This window comes from Bufo gargarizans, chromosome 1, assembly GCF_014858855.1.
Source record: "Bufo gargarizans isolate SCDJY-AF-19 chromosome 1, ASM1485885v1, whole genome shotgun sequence".
NCBI lineage: Eukaryota > Metazoa > Chordata > Amphibia > Anura > Bufonidae > Bufo > Bufo gargarizans.
The window spans coordinates 604,059,743-604,079,405 of record NC_058080.1 but is presented as its reverse complement, the minus strand read 5'-3'; the positions used below and the strand labels follow the sequence as shown (position 1 = coordinate 604,079,405).

Below are 19,663 nucleotides of genomic sequence, written 5' to 3'. Positions count from 1 at the left end.
ATCTATCTATTATCTATCTACTATCTATCTACTATCTATCTACTATCTATCTATTATCTATTATCTATCTACTATCTACTATCTATTATCTATTATCTATCTATCTATTATCTATCTACTATCTATCTATTATCTATTATCTATCTACTATCTATCTATTATCTATTATCTATCTACTATCTATCTATCTGTCTATCTATTATCTATTATATATCTAACTATCTATCTATCTATCTATCTATCTATCTATCTATCTATCTATCTATCATATATCTAACTATCTATCTACTATCTATCTATCTATTATATATATATCTAACTATCTATCTCTCTATCTATCTATCTATCATATATCTAACTATCTATCTACTATCTATCTATCTATCTATCTATCTATCTATCTATCTATCTATCTATTATATATCTATCTACTATCTATCTATCTATTATATTTCTATCTATCTATCTATCTATCTGTCTGTCTGTCTATCTATCTATCTATCTATTATCTATCTATCTATCTATCTATCTATCTATCTATCTATCTATCTATCTAACTATCTATCCGTCCATCTATGCAACTTCATAAATTCAGTTATTATGGTCAACCTTAAATACAGATTGTCCTGCTTTATAATGTCAAAAATAATGTATTCCTCGGGCACTGCCAGTGTTATTTTCCATACAGGAGACACCTCGGGCAGGTAAATCAATTGAGTTATTATTTTAACTCCTAATTAGCTAGCTAAGGTTTACACTCCAAGTGAAATCCAATATATGAGCAGTAACCGAGGATCCAACCTTGAAATTTGCATTTTCACATTTATTTCTAAAGCTGTCAATAGAATATCCACACGCTGTTAGACTCAATATTCAGTGGTGCTAAACGCACATCACAAATGCCTTGAGAATATCAGCACTGTCTGTTTTCAGGCCTAATCTGTTATTAGTGTCATATACACGGATCCGCCTTAGGTTGTGAGCCCCATTGGGGAAAGCTTGATGCTAATGTCTGTAAAGCGCTGCGGAATATAGTAGCGCTATATAAGTGGGTATAATAAATAAATACCGTACATAAGAATCGCACATAAACAGCTTGTAATTAGGAACTGGAACATAGAGTATAATATTGTACAGTATATTAAGTTTATTCATTTATTGCATATAATACATATACAGTTGAAACTCGAAAAATTTGAATATCGTGCAAAGTTCATTTATTTCAGTAATGCAGCTTAAAAGGTGAAACTAACATATGAGAGACTCATTACATGCAAAGCCAGATATTTCAAGCCTTTATTTGGTATAATTTGGATGATTATGGCTTTTAGCTTATGAAACCCCAAAGTCACAATCTCAGGTCCCCTTTGCTCAGGGGGTATGGATTATTAGCTGACTACAGTGTGACACTTTGAGCCGAGAATATTGAACCTTTTCACAAAATTCTAATTTCAAGCTGCATTAATGCAATTCCTTTTAATTTGCATTACTGAAATAAATGGGCTCTTGCACGATATTCTAATTTTTTGAGTTTCACCTGTATAGTATAGTGTTCAGTTCTCATCTCCAATGATATCACATAGAGAATTATCATCCACTTTAATTATATGCTTTATAATTGACATGGTTAATGCATTCTAAATGGACTGTATTCAGCTCACGCTGCTTGTATAACCTGCGTGCTCTCTTACCACCGAGTTCTGGGAAAATGCTAATCTCTCCATAGACTTGAAGCGAACCCTCTGGAAAATAGTGTAGGTTTTCTTTCATAACAGCTACACGATGATGGATGTTATCGTTAATATAAATATTAAATGTTAAAGATATATGTTATCCCCACTAATCTTAAATTAAAAGGAAGACAAGAGTTAAATTTCTTTTGCATCACCGAACATTAACTCTTTGCTAGAGCAAAGTGCTTCTCAATAATTCACTCACTGTCAAGCGGCCGCTTTAATAATCCCCTGGAAACTATTTTCCATATTCCTTCCAGATGACGGGCACATACGTCTGTAATCTATTACATTACCCTAAAGTCAAAACTAGCCCATCGTACGTGAGCTAGTGGTCATTGTCCTGCACAACCAGGAGATACGTGTTGTAAGGCCTCCTGCTATAACATAGGTGTTACTATTGTATGTTCTTTTTCAACATGGACTGTGTAAACTAGGGGAACCGCCATGTCTACAAGCAAAAAACATGATTTCAACCTCAAGTTTACTACTTTTATTAACTAGTCCTCATGTCATATGCATTTGACCAAAAGGCATCTATATAATTTGAGTAGGAAAGCGGTTAGTACTTGTTTTAGAGGGATTCGTTACCTACATAGATTTAAACCCTAAAATTTAATCAAGCTATATAATATATGAATAAATAAAACAGAGGTAATTGAGTCTTTGATGATCTCAGGTCTAAGGCCTACCATGAACTGTCATTGTGGAACATCTATGTCAGCTTTAACCAGCATATATACAGGTGAAACTGGAAAAATTGGAATATTGTGCAAAAGTCCATTTATTTCAGTAATGCAACTTAAAATTAGAATTTTGTGAAAAGGTTCAATATTCTCGGCTCAAAGCGTCACACTCTAGTCAGCTAATAATCCATACCCCCTGAGCAAAGGGGACCTGAGATTGTTACTTTGGGGTTTCAGAAGCTGTAAGCCGAAATCATCCAAATTATACCAAATAAAGGCTTGAAATATCTTGCTTTGCATGTAATGAGTCTATTTCATATATTAGTTTCACCTTTTAAGTTGCATTACTGAAATAAATGAACTTTGCACGATGTTCTAATTTTTCGAGTTTCACCTGTATACAGTTTTATTAACTTTAATGACTATCTTTACTAAGAACCTATTTTTGAAGAACATATATTTCAGAAATCACACCTATGTGGATGAATCCATAGCGTAGCCTTCATCTGTCTGCTTTGTTATCATGGTGTATAATATTTATTTTATAATTCCATCGCACTTTATAATATATTATAAAACAGATAACAATGCAATACAACTAGAAGAATCACAAATACGATCACAGTTCTACAGCATATATCTCATAATACATTAGGAGAGCTCTAGTGTGAACTATTACTAATGTTGTCTTTATTGTCTATACAATATGCAATGGATAGAATTACACTTAAATAATTTGAATTTTATAGGACAGACAGTGGTGCTCAGTGTCAGATGGCAACAGTAAAGCAAGGGTTGCATCTTGACAAATCACATGTCACAACAGATCACTGTGCCAACCTGCATGAGTATGTTGGATATAAACTAGGGAGCGTTCAGCTGGGTGATTTTGGTCATTACTGTCTCCCGTAGGCTAGATGCACACGACCGTTGTGTTTTTTGCAGTCCGCAAATTGCGGATCCACAAAACACGGATGGCGTCCGTGTGCATTCCACAATGTGCGGAACGACACGGACAGCCATTAATATAACTGCCTATTCTTGTCTGCAAAATGGACAAGAATAGGACAGGTTCTATTTTTTTTGCGGACCACGGAACGGAGCAACGGATGCAGACAGCACACGGACTGCTGGACGCATCTTTTGCGGCCCCATTGAAGTTTATGGGTCCGCATCCAATCCGCAAAAACTGCGGCTCGGATGCGGACCAAAACAACGGTCGTGTGCATGAGGCCTTAGTCATTGTTTGATCCTGGCCACCATCTGAAAGGTCTTTTTCCAGGATGTAGGGTCTTTTGTTTGTGTCTTCAGTCTTTCCACGGCCTAATTCCTTTCTTTTTGTACATCCATTTTCTTGCTGGCTGCATTTAAATATAATTTACTATTGAGCAAATATGATTTTCTCTAGGAATTGCTTGAATAACCCATAACGCTGAAATGAAGGACTTGTCCAAACATGGCGACTAATCTCTAGGGTCTAGTAAATTTGATAAGTGCAGTCAGTTTCACTGTAAGGTTGTTCGTATTTATTATAAGGTTTATTAGGTTTTTCAGAGTTGATGGTATTCTGGAAAATATATTCTACACATGTTATGGTGTTTTCACAAGACATCTAACTTCTCTTTATCTATCATGGGGAAAATATCTCTCATAGTTTCATATCTCAAGTAGAACTTCCTGTCCTGGGGCCAATGGAATGCTCACAGATAATAATTCAGGGGATTATCTCTCCAAAGCAAAATAGGTCTGTAAAATGTAAAATCTAGGTGCTGTACTCACTTTTTTATTCATCGGTTTATACCTTTAAATATATCATGACGTCTATGGTAGGAAATGCCCACTGAGAGTCTGATCTCGTGGAACAAGTTGGTTCATCTCACACTGTTGGTCCTCAGAGCATTCTCCTTGGTCTCTTTCTAAGTTCTCTGCTCTGAGGGTCTGTGGTTAGGGTTTGTAGCATCCTTGTTTGGGGTTAGGACCTGTTCCCTTGTGTTGGATTTGACACAGATTTTGGAGCAGATTCCATGTTGAGATCCGCATCAAATCCAACGATAATCCGCACCCCGTACACAAGTAACAATGGAGCTTCATGAAGATCCTTGGCAGTTCACAGCAGAAACCCGAGTGCCACTCTTGTATATTCTCTTTTAATTACACATCAGAATAAATCTGACACGTGTGAACATACCCCTATAAGGACATAGCTGTTGAATGTGGCATATAAACAATCTGTGCCTCCATCCACCGAAATCCCTGAGATCTACTGACTCTAATTTTGCCAGGGTACGTTACACAACGTGAGAACTACATACGTTCAAGTTTTTTAACCCATTCATGAAATACATTATTGTACCTTTGCAGTTGTATTTCTGCTTGGTAGACTCAATTTAGGTCAATATGATGTATATTTCTTCACGCCATATAGATAATGACCGGTGTGGGGTGTGAATGTAATTAAGGTCTTAACAATACATAAACTTTCATATTGTTATAAGTTTGGGTATTGTTTTACATATTGGCTATGCTTACTTGCCAGTATTAGGGTCGCTCAATGTTTCCACCCATTGAAAGGTGACAACATTTTTTGGACTCATGCCGTCATTTTGTCATTCTTTTCTCTGTGGGATTTGGACTGGCGAACCCATTCAAATCCTAGTAATAATAATCACTGCATCTATTGAACGTCTTACAGATAATTGATTATTGTGATAACTGATAAAGAAATGATCAGATTGCCATACTTGCTATGAGCATCACTTAAACTTTTTCTAGCTGACACCAGTTCTAGCCCTCAAGTATCTACAGATGTTAGTATGCCATGAAATAATTTTTATAAAATACTACAGCATTCATAGACTGAATAATAATCCGTAATAATCTGGACCATTAACGATAATCATTTGATTAACTATTTCAACTGAAGTATCCCTTGGGTAAACTTGATGGACTGTATTAACTATGTTACCATTATACTGATCAGTTAGTCCATACATTTTAGTGCTTAGTTCACAAAAAGGGGTCCGCAAAAGGGGTGAAGGATATTTATCACAGTATGAATGATCATATTTTAGGAAATATCCTTTTAATTTGTGGCCCTTGCTTGTTTTGTAAGATTGTCGTCAGACCTTTAGGTCTATGGCTAGCGTAATAGTAAACGTCGTAAGCAGTCAGGAAGGCTGTCATTACAATAATGTCCAGCAGAGGGCATGCAATTACACAATGAAATGCCTTGTGGTGAACTGCAGACCATACATAATCTATTGTTACTACAAATGAAGTGTAGCATTCATACGAATAGATAGTTGTAAGGTTTGTGTTTGTGTCGGCTATGCTTGGTTATGGTGATTCTGATTCTGTATCCTGAAACTAAGGTCAAGAACCCACGACGGCCACAGTAATCAATGTGTAAAACATACTATAACTACTAAAAGAAGTGTTGGACACCAGGCAGATATATATCTGTCATGTGTGGATTCAGGAGGGACGTCAATGTCTGATGTCTTTATGTTATTTCCACCCAACGATTGTATTAAACTCAGAATTATGACAACAGTAATGCAAAGCACAGAGGGAACAATCCATTCCTGAGCCTTGATGGTGGCCTTTTCCTGTGACTGTCAGCGAATCCCCAATTATAACAGTTTTTGTATGTGGACACCTGTCACTAACAAGTACATTGAGAAGAGCAATGGATTTCACCAGGACTGCTCAACATGCCTCCTGGGAATAACACTGACATTTGATCACTCTTGACCTGAGCTGGATTCAACAAAAGTGCTTTCATTTGCCATACAAGTTGTCAGGAGAAGCCATTATTTTTAAGTCATTAGAGCCATGGCTCTTCATATGAGGATCACTTAATAATGATAGGAAACAAGCAAAACAATGTAAATCCACTTACACATGTAAAAAAAAAATATATATTTCTGTATATAATTTTATTTTGCTAATATAATGTTTTTGTATTTTTATTCACTGCCCCCAACATTGTCATACAATTGTGTAGATTATAAATGACCAGAATAACTGTAATAATATAATAATTATAATAATTATACTATTACATAAATAATAATAAGTTAAAACATCAAAAATATATTGCAGTACTTTATCAAAACTTCCCTTTGGTCTTTAATTGAAAAAAGTCAAAGTCCAGCATTAAGGATATTTCTGTATATATATATATATACGGATGTAGCATGCTTTATGAGACATGTTATGTATAAAATAAATGCGCTAAGCAATTGCTTTTCAATGGCTTTTGTTTCAAGATAATGCGATGAGTTAAGAAATTTGAGTTAAGATTTGTGTGTTACCCCTGCTACATCTGTATATATAAAACAGTACTCTCATAGCACTAAATACAGCATATATATATATAAACTAATACTCCATTTGATGTGATAAATAACTGTAAAGTTCTCAGCATATATACAGGTTAAACTCGAAAAATTAGAATATTGTGCAAAGTCCATTTATTTCAGTAATGCAAATTAAAAGGAATTGCATTAATGCAGCTTAAAATTAGAGTTTTGTGAAAAGGTTCAATATTCTCGGCTCAAAGGGTCACACTCTAGTCAGCTAATAATCCATACCCCCTGAGCAAAGGGTACCTGAGATTGTGACTTTGTTTTTTTTTAAGCTGTAAGCCATAATCATCCAAATTATAATAAAGGCTTGAAATATCTCACTTTGCATGTAATGAGTCTCTCATATGTTAGTTTCACCTTTTATGTTGCATTACTGAAATAAATTAGCTTTGCACAATATTCTAATTTTTCGAGTTTCACCTGTATTCTGATCAAAACTCATCTGTGCCCAACTACCACAGCAAAGTGACCTCAGTCCAGACAGGAACCTACTCAATTTAATACTCCCATCACGCTGGGCATTTGAATTCAGGAGAGCAGAACCTGCACGTATACTGAGCTGCTACTTGTTACCTCTGTGTGCATTTAGGTATCCAATGAGAGGAACAGCAAACTCTACATGTATCACCAAATTGTGTTTTTTTTTAATTTTTTTTAGTTTTCAACATTTTTATCTTAAAATCACATTCGCGACATGTTGTAATGAAAAGTAGGGACTACTTACACATTTTGGGCCTAATTTTTCATGCCTTCAATCCAGAATTCTGCCTTCAAGAAGTTTCAAAATAGGGCATTTTTACACCCCTCACTCCAGTTTTGATATATGGGTGGGAAATTGAGTATGGTTAGGTATGTTAATGATTTTTTAATTGTAGTTGTAATCTCACTCCAGTAGGACGGTGGAGAAGGAAAACAGCGTTTCTTGACAAAAGGGTTCAGTTTAAGGATGAGACAAATTTATCGAACATGTGACATTAGACAAATGTGGCATAAAGTGAGCCCGGCAGACTCAAGCATAATTAGCCTCAAATATTCCCCTTATGATATTTGAGCGCAATATACGCTTTAGGCCTCTTGAACACAAACGTTGTTTTTTTTCATTTCTGTTCCGTTTTTGCGGATTCTGTTTGCAGTCATTATGTGGAACCATTCATTTCAATGGTACCGCAAAAAAACGGAATGTACTCCGTATGCACTCCCATTTCCATATTTAGGTATTTCTGTTCCGCTGAAAGATAAAACTTATCCTATTATTGCCCGCAAATAACGATCCGTGGCTCCATTCAAGTAAAAAAAATACGGAATGCATATGGAACACATCCGTATGTCATCTGTTTTTTGCGGATCCATGCCCACTTTGCCCATGTGTATACTGCTAAAATACATTACTGTACATTACATTAATGATGAAAAAAGTTATGTTTCCATTTGCGATCCGCAAACAACAGATCGCATAAGGAAACTATACAGAGATTTTTTTGCGGAACAACGGAACGGAAACACAACGGAAACAAAAAAATGAACAACGGATCCGTGAAAAACGGACCGCAAAATACTGAAAAAGCCATACGGTTGTGTGCAAGAGGCCTTAGTGTGTTGCACCCAAACTGCTCACGTGGTCCGTACTTTTCAGCACAACTTATGCTTGGAATGTAATTTAGGATAGAAATAAGGCAGAAGTGGCTTTTATTCCTAGTTCTAGATGTGGTCTTTTTTTCACCGTCACACTTACAACCAAACCCAGTGGTAACTTCTGTGCCCAGGACTCTAGAGGCACAATAGATGGATGAGCTGGATTTTTATCTAAGTAACTCGACTGTATACTAAATAATATTACAGGCTATAGCTTCTAGAGAGGGGTCGTTGATCCAGGGAGTTATTCTGATTGCCTGATTGGAGTCGGGAAGGAATTTTTATTTCCCCCTAAAGTGGGGAAAATTGGCTTCTACCTCACAGGGTTTTTTGCCTTCCTCTGGATCAACTTGCAGGATAACAGGCCGAACTGGATGGACAAATGTCTTTTTTCGGCCTTATATACTATGTGACTATGTTATGAAAGCTGGAAAATGAGCAGAAATGAATTCACAATTAGGAAAGTTGAGTTTGTTAATGGAAGAAGAACGGTTGTAAGATTTGGAAACATGTTCAGTGATCTCATTGAATTGTAAGTAATGTGAACTAATACAACTTTATCTTTGACCTTGTTGTCCTTACAAATCCCAGCTATGGATCTCAGACTGATTAGTCCCATGCTATAAGCTCTTGTATCTTCTTGCCAGGCCAGCTCCCCCGTTTACATCCCTCTTACGGCAATAATTCATATTTGTATATTTGGATAGCAATATCGACTATTTCATTGTTTTCTGGAAATCTTTCAATGGCATCGATTTCAGTCAGCGCGTTTGTGTTTTCCAGCAGCAATAGTTTACTAGTCAATATCAACTTGACTACTAATTCGTCCATCCATCACTATGTCAAACTCCTACTACATTCTTCTAAAAAGGAATATGAGCACAGAGGGGCCTGTAGTGACAGAAAGTAGACCTCTTAAATACAGAATCACTGTCTGCTAAGATTTGTGGGATGGATGACTTTTATATTACATGTGTAGACAACAAGTCTCCAGGAAAACCATCAATAACCAGGAATTTATACAGTAGGAACCTAATTAAATTCAGTAGAACCTCATTCTTTACAGAAATCCACTCCTTTATGTCTATAAAATGCAGTTAGATCCTGAACACTGCTTTTCGGCATCAGATTTATTATGTTACATAATATCATGCCACAACACTACATGCTCTCCATTTTTCGGAAAGTAGCAAGTTAAATATTTCGTCTGGGAAAAGTTAAAACGGCTGAGATGCTATTGATTCCAGGCAAATTCGGAAAGGTTTGACAAATATTTTTGGTGCATACACAATTCATACACTTTTATACACTTTTGCAAAGGTCATTCACTGGAAATCTCATTTTTCGTTTCAGTTGTTATGGCCTTGGTAGAGAACTCAGTTATGGCTAAGACTAATCTCTGGTATAAAAGAAAAGTAAACTTTTTTTCTTATTCAATTTTATTTTGTGATGTTGGTGCCTCTATCAGGGGTTTTGAAGGCAGGTGAAGCAGAAACCCTAATGCAGGGATGCCCAACATGCGGCCCTCCAGCTCTTGCAGAACTACAATTCCCAGTGTGCCTGGACAGACAACAGCTATTAGGGCATGCTGGGAGTTGTAGTTTTGCAACAGCTGGAGGGCCGCAGATTGAGCATCCCTGTCTTAATGGAACCTTGACAGACTCCATTATAAGTCAGTGGGGTACGGCAGATGTCATTTGAATCCCATTACATGACAGATTGGGCACAGCGCCATGGCTTTGGTTGTGAGCAGAAGCCATGATCAGATATACGGAGTATATTGTAGCTTTAGCTGTTACCAACTAGTTCAGTCATAGACTCACCAGTAAATTCTTACTCCTGTTTCTGTATTTGTAGAAGCACATACAACCTACTGTTCCTACATAATTACAAATATATTACCATAGTGCTTGCTGATGACAGATGTCAGGTTGGATTCTATGTTGGATTTCAATATGTCTCATCTTGAGGGATGAATTTGGCATTTCTGGGTCCCAAAGCAAAGTTATATCTGGGGGTCCCTGTCACACTGCTAACCTTCACCCTATAGCATTGTTAATTTGGGCCCCATCACATACTAAGCCCCACTCTCAGCTTAGCTGTGCAGCCTGGGTCCTTCTACTACTGCTCTAGAACATCAAAGGGTCCCCCTCCCCTCCTGGGCCCTGTGCAGCTGAACCAGTATGTCCGCCCCTGGTTTTGTCATTGTTTTGGCTTTTTCAGCGAAACGCCTGTGGTCAGGAGGTAACCCCCTAATCTCTCAGTTTACATGGCGGTAAAGTCCACCCCTTCCGATCCTTTGTTCTTATAGAAAATAAGCCTTGGCCAGAGGAGCCTGGAAGCGGCTTATACCACTCTTCTTATCCATGCTAAGGAGAGCCTATCATCAATGTCCACCGTTTCTCAGTGAGGTTATCTACAAACACTTCCTGTCATTCATAAAATGTTTTTCGGACGGCAGTTCATTTTTGCATAAGTAATACAGCCAACATCTTCCATGGCATCTATTAAACAGAATTCCAGTAGCTGTCAGTCATTTACTCATGACAGCTCCTGTCTTCTGCAAGACAAGTGAAAAATTGCTGGTGATGACCTGAGACTAAAGCAAATTCTTCCATGGCACTACAGGAGTGTTGGTAGACACAGGAGGAGCGTGAGGATGCAGAGACAGTTGAGATTTTATCTCTGACCTCAAAAGAAATCAGTCTACGTACTCCTGGTACCAGGTGCCAGCAATGCCACAGTGGCACTATGACCCCTACATTATTCCAGCATATTATTTATCACCTATTGTTCATATAATGTCAACATATTCCATAGCGCTGTACAAAGAATGCACTGGAGCAGTTAATATTCAATAACCCTTGTGAACAAGAACCTGTTATATGATTGTAGATATCAATTATTGCACCAACTTGTACTTTTATATGTTTCAAAAATTTCCATGAAAATGCTACAGATGCAGATGCCTATTTACACATATCTTCTTGTTTTTATTTTTTTTCCGTCCAGGGTGTGACATGTGTGCAGATAATCGAAATGGAGAATGTCCCATGCATGGGCCCTTGCATTCTCTGCGACGTCTGGTGGGCACTAGCAGCACAGCATCTGTGGCTCCTCCACCTGAGATACCTGAGTGGTTACGTGATCTTCCACGGGAGGTGTGTCTGTGTACCAGTACTGTGCCAGGTCTGGCATATGGCATCTGTGCAGCTCAAAGAATCCAACAGGGCACATGGATAGGGCCATTTCAAGGGGTTATTGTGTCCCCGGACAAAGTTCAAGCAGGAGCTCTGAGGAACACCCAGCATCTTTGGGAGGTAAGTGAATTTTAAGGTGAAGCTATCACAGTTGGGCTAATTAAACCCCAAAAATGACAATTGCCTTAAAAGGGTTCCCTGGGCAATGTCCGGTGGACATTGATGATCTATCCACCGGATAGGTTATCAGTATTACATCAGTGGATTCCAACAGCTGACACCTTCTGGCTGCTTCAGTGCCGGAAATCAGCAGAGTACGGAGTGGAAACAGAATGCTCCATACACTGTGCCAGCGTATTGAGGCTGAGCTACCATTCACTTGAATGGGAGCTGAGCTGCAGTACCCGACACGGCCACTACATCGTGCATGGCGCTGTCTGCTTCCACCTCCATACAAGTAGAGCTTACAGCCTTGTAGCAACCCAAAACAGCTGATCGGTGGAAGTGCTGGGTGTCGGACCACCAACAATCTGATATTGATGACCTATCTAGACACGGAAAGCCTTCACAGATATATCCAGAAGGTAGGTCATCATCAATAGTGTAGCCCGGAGAACCCCTGTAAGTAAGACTGACTATATATTTATTAGAATATATTCAAAGATTAATTATAATATATAACCAGATTACAGTTATAGTTGCTTGAAGAAGAGGATTGAAGACACGACAGTTGCAACATCTTGAATGCTTGAAAAGATTTGCAAAATGTTCCCTTTGCAGTGATACTAGTCGACAATCATCATGTTGCATAATCAGATGGCTTTAACATAAACTAATTACATTTATTCAATCAATATCCATAACAAATTTATCCTCCCAAGCGGCAAGATTCAGCCTAATACAGTCATCTCTAGCCTGTGTTGTCTGCTCATGTGTACAGTCCTCAGCATGTAGTCGATTGGACATCAGATAGCTTTCATGATCATTTAAGGTGGACCTGTAACCACTCTTGACATGTCTGCTTTAGGAAACACTTGTATTCCCCATAAAATCATTGTGGATCATGGTTCTTTTACAAATCGGCATCGTATCGTTCCTCTCTTATCACTCTTAGATATTTATAAATAAGCTGACAATAAGATGTCACCATTACTCTTGTCAAAGGGGTGTGCCACCACACAGTCAGCGCTGATTGGACAATGTCAGGTTGTGTAGGGGCCCACCACCAACTGGTAACAACCACATGTAATTGTAATAAAAAAATTCGAAGAGGAATAACAGAGGGACAGCACAACACAGAGTTCCAAGTGTTATTTCATGCAGAATACAATTATTTACTAAAACAAACATCCTTAGAGCCGACAGATCCTCTATAAGGACAGCAAGGCTGTCTATCGTAGAACCCTCTTCTGTATTACAATGGTTACCAAACATTTTATATGGCATTCCATATTTATGGAAAGTGGGAATTTAAATTTGTCTTTCACGTATGTAGGTCTGCTCTATATTTCTGTTAGCAGCTTCCATATTCTTTCTATTAACTTCCAGAATAATCCATGATAGTGGACATACAATGTATTGAATCTTTCTGACATCCAGGCATAAAAGGGATAGTTTTCCCTGTTATTGAATCAATCAGGAGGTGCAGAGTTCAGCTCTCAGGATGCAGAATTACACCAGCTTCCAGAGTTGAAGAGACGGCTACTTTCTTTGTTCCCTGGAGTCAGGAATTGACCTCCGGCTACTCACTGGAAATCTATCTTCTTATCAACTAACACGTTGTTTATTGCGTGGTGCGGCCCTAGATAACATATATTGTCACCCTTCCCTATCTGTTTTTAGCTTATAACGTGTATAATACCTATTAGAGCGATCGCGGGACACAGACCGATCGCACGATCACACTCTTCTAAAAAAAAAACCATGTAGCTAAGATATGTTAATAATGTGTTTTATGTAAAACTCAAATCCCAGTACCCTGAAATATGCACGTGGGTACCTAGGTAAGATAGCAGATCTCAACCCCAGTGTCCAAGTGCCATCCCAGCGCCACAAAGGAAAAAGAGCAGCATGAAAAAGAGTTCTTAAAGGAGACACCGCACAAAATTCTTGAATGAAATAATGCTGTCCGGTCCCCAGACTCCTGTCAGCATAAAAATGCTATATGCACTACACTGAACAGACATCATTGTGAACCTCATTACTTGATACGAGCAGTACTTCACAGATAACATACCACCCTCGTAGTACAGTATACCCGCAGAAGGAACATACTTTGCTGGCATCCTGATCGGGGATTTCAGACCTAAAGGTGTTCCCTATGCAACTGATAAAATTAAATAAAGTAAACTAAAATTAAAAAAGGAAGTACTTGCCATCGGTGACCACTGTGTCACGTTAATACCAATATCGGCAAGTATTTATACTGGGGTCAACACCACCTCAATGGCACGAGGACCCCTGTTAGGTATGTAACCTATTATAAAAGGTGAAAAGTGTATAATAAGGTCCAGAAGAATATACAAAACATATCATAAAGAAGAAAAATCAATGATAGAAGTAACATTAACAATTAGAGACCGAAGAGAGGACAACACCACCATCGCAAACTGTGCAATGTGTCCAAAAACCGATTTTCTGCTGTTATAATCAATAATTGCAATAAATTAATTTCCAATTATTATAATGAATCCATGCTAGTTCGGCAAGTCCTCCATCATTCCTCCATCAAATAAAAACTAAAAACAAAAAGAAGAAAAAATGTTATTAGTATAATTAGCACCATATTCAAGAAGAGATAGGACATGAGCATCAATGCGTTGAATGGCGATTATGTATTTAAAATCCCAGGCCTAAAATCTACATTTAATCCATATGGTCTTAAGGAATTCAGGGTAGCGATCCAATGAAGTTCCCGTTTCTTAAGGGACAAACCTCTGTTGCCTCCCCTGCGAGAAATCGGGACATGATCTATCAGAAAACATCTGAAATCACTCTCCTTATGATTTAACTCAGTAAAATGTTTGGATACTGGAAGATCCATTCGTTTCTTCCGAGTACCCTTTGTCTCTTAGTTTACCGGTGTTGGTTTAACCGTGTTTTGAAATCAAGTGACGTCTCCCCTATGTACAATAAATTGCAAGGACACCAGAGAGTATATATAACGAAAGAAGATTCACAAGTTAGAAAATGTTTGGCAGTATATTGTTTATGTATATATAATTTTCATTACACCTATATATAAGGATAAAGGTGATGAACCTGGAAAAACAATACCAAATTGGCTTTGTATTCAGCAAAAAATGTACCGCAGTACCAACACCATAGTGTTAGTAAATCTAAATGATAAAATATGGTACTTTTGTTGTATGGGCATGACACATTTACATAGCTGTTGCCAGCCTTGGGCCAATTGGTAGAATAACTTGACTTGAGAATTAGTTTGTTTGCTGTCCTGTTGAAAGTTTAATATACGATCTAGGGTCATTACCAATATATATTTCTCTGGGAATATTAAAATCTGCCAGCTCTCTCTGCATTCTGGTGTGGTCGGAAGTTACCTCATCGCCACCGGCCCCATTCACTATAATGGAGACCAGTGAAGATCCAGCCGCAACCCAGCAAATATGGAGAGAATCGTCTGGAAAAAAAATGTTGTGCAGTGGTCAATTCTCAGCATGTTTGCCGGGTTGTGCTGGATCTCTGCTGTTCCCTATTATAGTGAACTGGGCCAGCGGGTGTCAGGTAGTGTCCGGCAGTGCCGGGTCCAGACATCTTTAGCAGGCTGCTCTCTGCCGGAACAGCCTGCCGGAGATGTGCACTGCAAATGTGAAACTAGCCTTACAAAAGTTAGGCTTGAGGACACTAGAGACATTGTAATGCCAAAACTCTAAAGGGCCATTTCTGAACTGGTACTAAATTGGACAACTCAGTCCTTTAAAGGGTCACTAACTTTTCAAAAAACTTGATATATCATAGTACCCCCACTGATCACTAGAACGAGGAAAGGGAAGTGCACACACATGCCACTCTCTCTACTCGCTGCAGAGGATGGAATTGAGACAGGCCATTGATTTTTATAGAGCCCATTTTGTGCAGCGAGGACAGAGAGTGCAATTTGCGTGCGCCTCTATCTCTTGATTCTAGAGATCAGTGGGGGACTCTGACCCCACCAATCTAAACTTTTGATAGGTTTCTGAGGCATATTAAAAGTTTTTTGAAAAGTTAGTGACCCTTTAAAATCTCATTGCATACTATACTATTAATAGTTCCCTTCTGTGGCAATGAGGAGCCCAACCCAAAACATGAAAATAGCACCAGTTGATCATCCACCCTCTACATAACTTTACTGTTGGCTCTATATATTCGGGCATGTCAGTCTGCCAGCTGGTGAAGCATGAGTTATTACTCCAGACAGCGGGGCAGGTTTACTAATAGTGTTGCACTTCACACAGCCTTAATATTAGACAAATGTACTATTCTATGTCTAGTCTAAGTTTACGGGACCTATAAGTTGTTGTCGTTTTCTTAAAAAAATCCATTTTTGGTTCACGGAAGCATATTTAGACCAAGCCCATGAAGCCACATCCCTTTCCACTAATCCCCCCTTGTCGGATGAGGTGTAAAATGCTTAGAAAAGTGTGTATAACAGTTAGTAAATGTGATGCAAAGCATGCACACCAGGTTTTCGGTGCAAAATGCCCCACAAACTGGTGCATTTCCAATAGTATAGCTGCCCCAATATGTTTTCACTGCTTCAGAGACCATTGTTGGTGTGCTACATACCTTCTTGGCGTTGCACATGATGGTCTTTGGTTTGTATACTGCAGCTTTAGCTTTCCTGGTTGGATAGGTTGCTTTTCATGACAATGCTACATTCTAATGCTAAGGTTTGTCCGTAGAGAGGGTTGCATGCTTCATACATGGCCTGCAGCTTCAGAAATGTGTGTAGCAGATTTGACCAGATATAATAGTTAGAAGAGGGCTTTCTGGTCATCTAGTGTGTTCATGGCTCTGTATATACAGGATAGCCACTGATTTTTGCATTTTGATTTCGCTCACTTGATCATGCAGTATGTAACCTTTGTAATACAGAGTCACTATTATTGAAGTTTTAGTCCATTTTCTACGTCTCACATGTTTTTCACATTACAGAAACAGTTGCTAACGACTTAATTTCTGTTGATTTGGAAACCTTTAAGTTAGATATTTTACTTTCTTGCCAGTGAATGTGAAAGACTCTAAATTATGTTGGAAGTTCTATTTTAAAGTAAATCCTCCAGGGGTCATGTTTAATGCCAAGTCTGGAAACAAAAATGGCGCATATTTCCCTTAGCCGCTACACAAATGCACATAAACTTCTCCTGATGTCGGTTGCCCATGAGATCTATTATAAAGGCGATTCACGCTTTTCAATAGTTTTTGTAATTTGTAATGTCTGGGACATTTTATAAAGGTGAAGCTATGTGCATGATACCACTTTATAAAATGATTGTTTATGTTGAAACGCCTCTAAAATGTCCAGTATTTCATAAATCACTGTTTTTGTCCTATTTGAATACCAGTGTTAAACATGGAACATCAGGGATTTTTATGTAGTCAAGCAATTGCCGTTGCTGCCCATACTGTTCACCATTCCTTGTGTGTGGTACCAACTGCGCGGGCATTACTCCCTGTATCTGCAGGTTGGAAAGTTCTATATTATGCCAGGCATCTAACGAGAAAACCTGCTGTTAAAATTTTTTATTACGTCTCATTGTGTTAATATCTGCACGTTGGCTGAAAGGGTTAATATGTGAGCCATTGCTTTTTGCTATTTATTTTACAAATGAATGCTGCAATTGTTAAAATATATGGCTGCCCCGTAGTCCCAGTAGTTACAGTAACATTAGTGGGAGTGACTAGAAGGTTGCATGAGCTAATAATTCCACCCTCTGTTTTATACAACTCCGAGAAGGACCCAAGAGGCCATTTTTCATCTTATTACACTTTTATTGCAGCAAATGTGGCTTACGTATAAAAGCAGCAGTCGCATCAAAGGGCACGAAACAACACTAATGTGTTCTGCTGCTAGAATTAAAAAAGACATAGAATCCGAGCTTGTCTTAACATTTGGATCTGAGTTTGCCTATGAAGTGCGGAATGAACATGATTTTTGTGTGTAGCACGCTTCTGGGTATTCTGTACCCTGGTTTAAAATCACAAGTGTCTGACAAAGTGTCGGCACTTCACAGCCAAAAGAAGTCAGAAAGAGGGGTCATAAAAAAATAAAACAGAAGGTATTTTAGTCTGTCAATATTTAGCAAACTTTCTGTTCTGTGCTACACATTCATTATTTTATTACACTATTTTATTAATCTGTTACAATAATGTATTATTTAGTTCGATTATTTTATTATTCATTTATATTATTATTCCGCTACATTTTTTTTAAGTTAATGTTACAATAATTTATTACTTAGTTACATTATTTTATGATTCATTTATTTTATTATTTAGCTACATTATTTTATTAGTTTGTTTCAATTACTGTTTTGCTTGACCTGTAATAAGAGACAAATTACTTGACTTATGAAATATACGCAACAATGATGGAATTAATTCTGTAGCAAATTGTAGGACTCACATTCCTTTCAGTCGGTCATTTACCATAATTATAGCACAGTATGGATAGTATACTTCTAGTAGAGCAGGGATGGCCTACCTTCGGCTCTCCAGCTGTTGGAAAACTATAACTTCCACCATGCCCTGTTGTAGGCTGATAGCTGTAGGCAGTCTGGGAATGATGGGCATTGTAGTTTTGCAACAGCTCGAGAGCCTCAGGTTGACCATCCCTGTAGTAGAGTAAAGGTCAATTATTTAATACAGTGGAGTAGTCCTTAAAGGAACACTCTGTTATGCCTGGGTCTGAGAGGTGGTCCATCACACAGGGATTGAAACAACACCAATAACTTAAGCCTTGGGAATAGCAGATATTCTAGTTTTCACTTTTCCCAGGAGCATCCCTTTAGTGCATACTCCTTTTGAACACAGACACGTTTTGTATTGCATCCTTTAATATTTTATTCAGCCATTTCTGAGTTACAGTATTTTCGGATAGTATGTGTCGCTCAAGGCAGAAATTAGTGTTCATATAAGCCATCTTCCAACTTTGTAAACATACCGGATCTCATATAAATCGGCAATGTTATGGAATATACCTCAACCAGATTTATTTTCTTTTGAGGGTCTTTTTCAAGGCAGTCTGTCACATTGTACACACTCTTTAAACTACCAGCAGCATCCCTCTGTACATAGAGACAGCATATATTTTTATTAGGCTCTTTTGCTGTTTGCTTGCACCAGCAAATGATCTTTATTCCATATACAAATGATGCCCCGAGTGCCCAGGGGGCATTATCCATTGTTGCAAGTAGCCAAGCCCTCCCCTCTCTTCTCTATCATCTTCGCCTCTCTCCAAAACATTACTCACTATCACCTTGGGGAAATCTTGCAACTTCTGTCCCATGCCTGTGGATTACAATCATGACTGTTGGCCTCGGTTTCACAGTTTGTAATGCAAATGTACCATCAAGCAACCCACCATAGACCCACCAGAAGAAAAGGACAAGCTGTGACGCCGATCACCCACACACACAGATTTCAGAGATGTCTCACTTATGTAGGAATATGTTTTCGTTTTGTGGAACTATTCGTTGCAACATGGCCAGGCATCTGATGTAATCATGAGACGTAGGCTTCCTCCACCCCAACCCACTGCTGATTGTCAGATTTTTCCCTATGCACAGTAAAAAGGAGAAAGCTGTCAATCAGCAGCAGAGGGCCCAGAGCCTTGTTCTCAAGGGTAAACACTCCCCTTCTCATGGGACATTTATTTAGATGGGCATTTTCCATAACGGTTGTATATTCCTCTCTGCTGCTGGAGGACGCGCCAAAGTTATGTGGAGACGCAGGCATAGATTTAAGCCATTTTCCACCCCAAAAACTGGCATGGAAAATGACAAATGTGACAGACCTGCTGGATCACCCGCTTCCCAGCCCAT

The 19,663-nt window shown here is 38.4% G+C and overlaps 1 protein-coding gene across 1 annotated transcript in view; it reads left to right on the top strand.

Moving 5' to 3' along the window:
- The window catches only part of PRDM6 (PR/SET domain 6), a 131,736-nt gene that overhangs the window by 6,715 nt on the left and 105,358 nt on the right, over positions 1 to 19,663 (top strand). Inside the window, exon 3 of the mRNA XM_044291104.1 lies at positions 11,434 to 11,741. Coding sequence (XP_044147039.1) covers positions 11,434 to 11,741 — 308 coding nt within the window. The remainder of the gene's footprint in view (positions 1 to 11,433; positions 11,742 to 19,663) is intronic.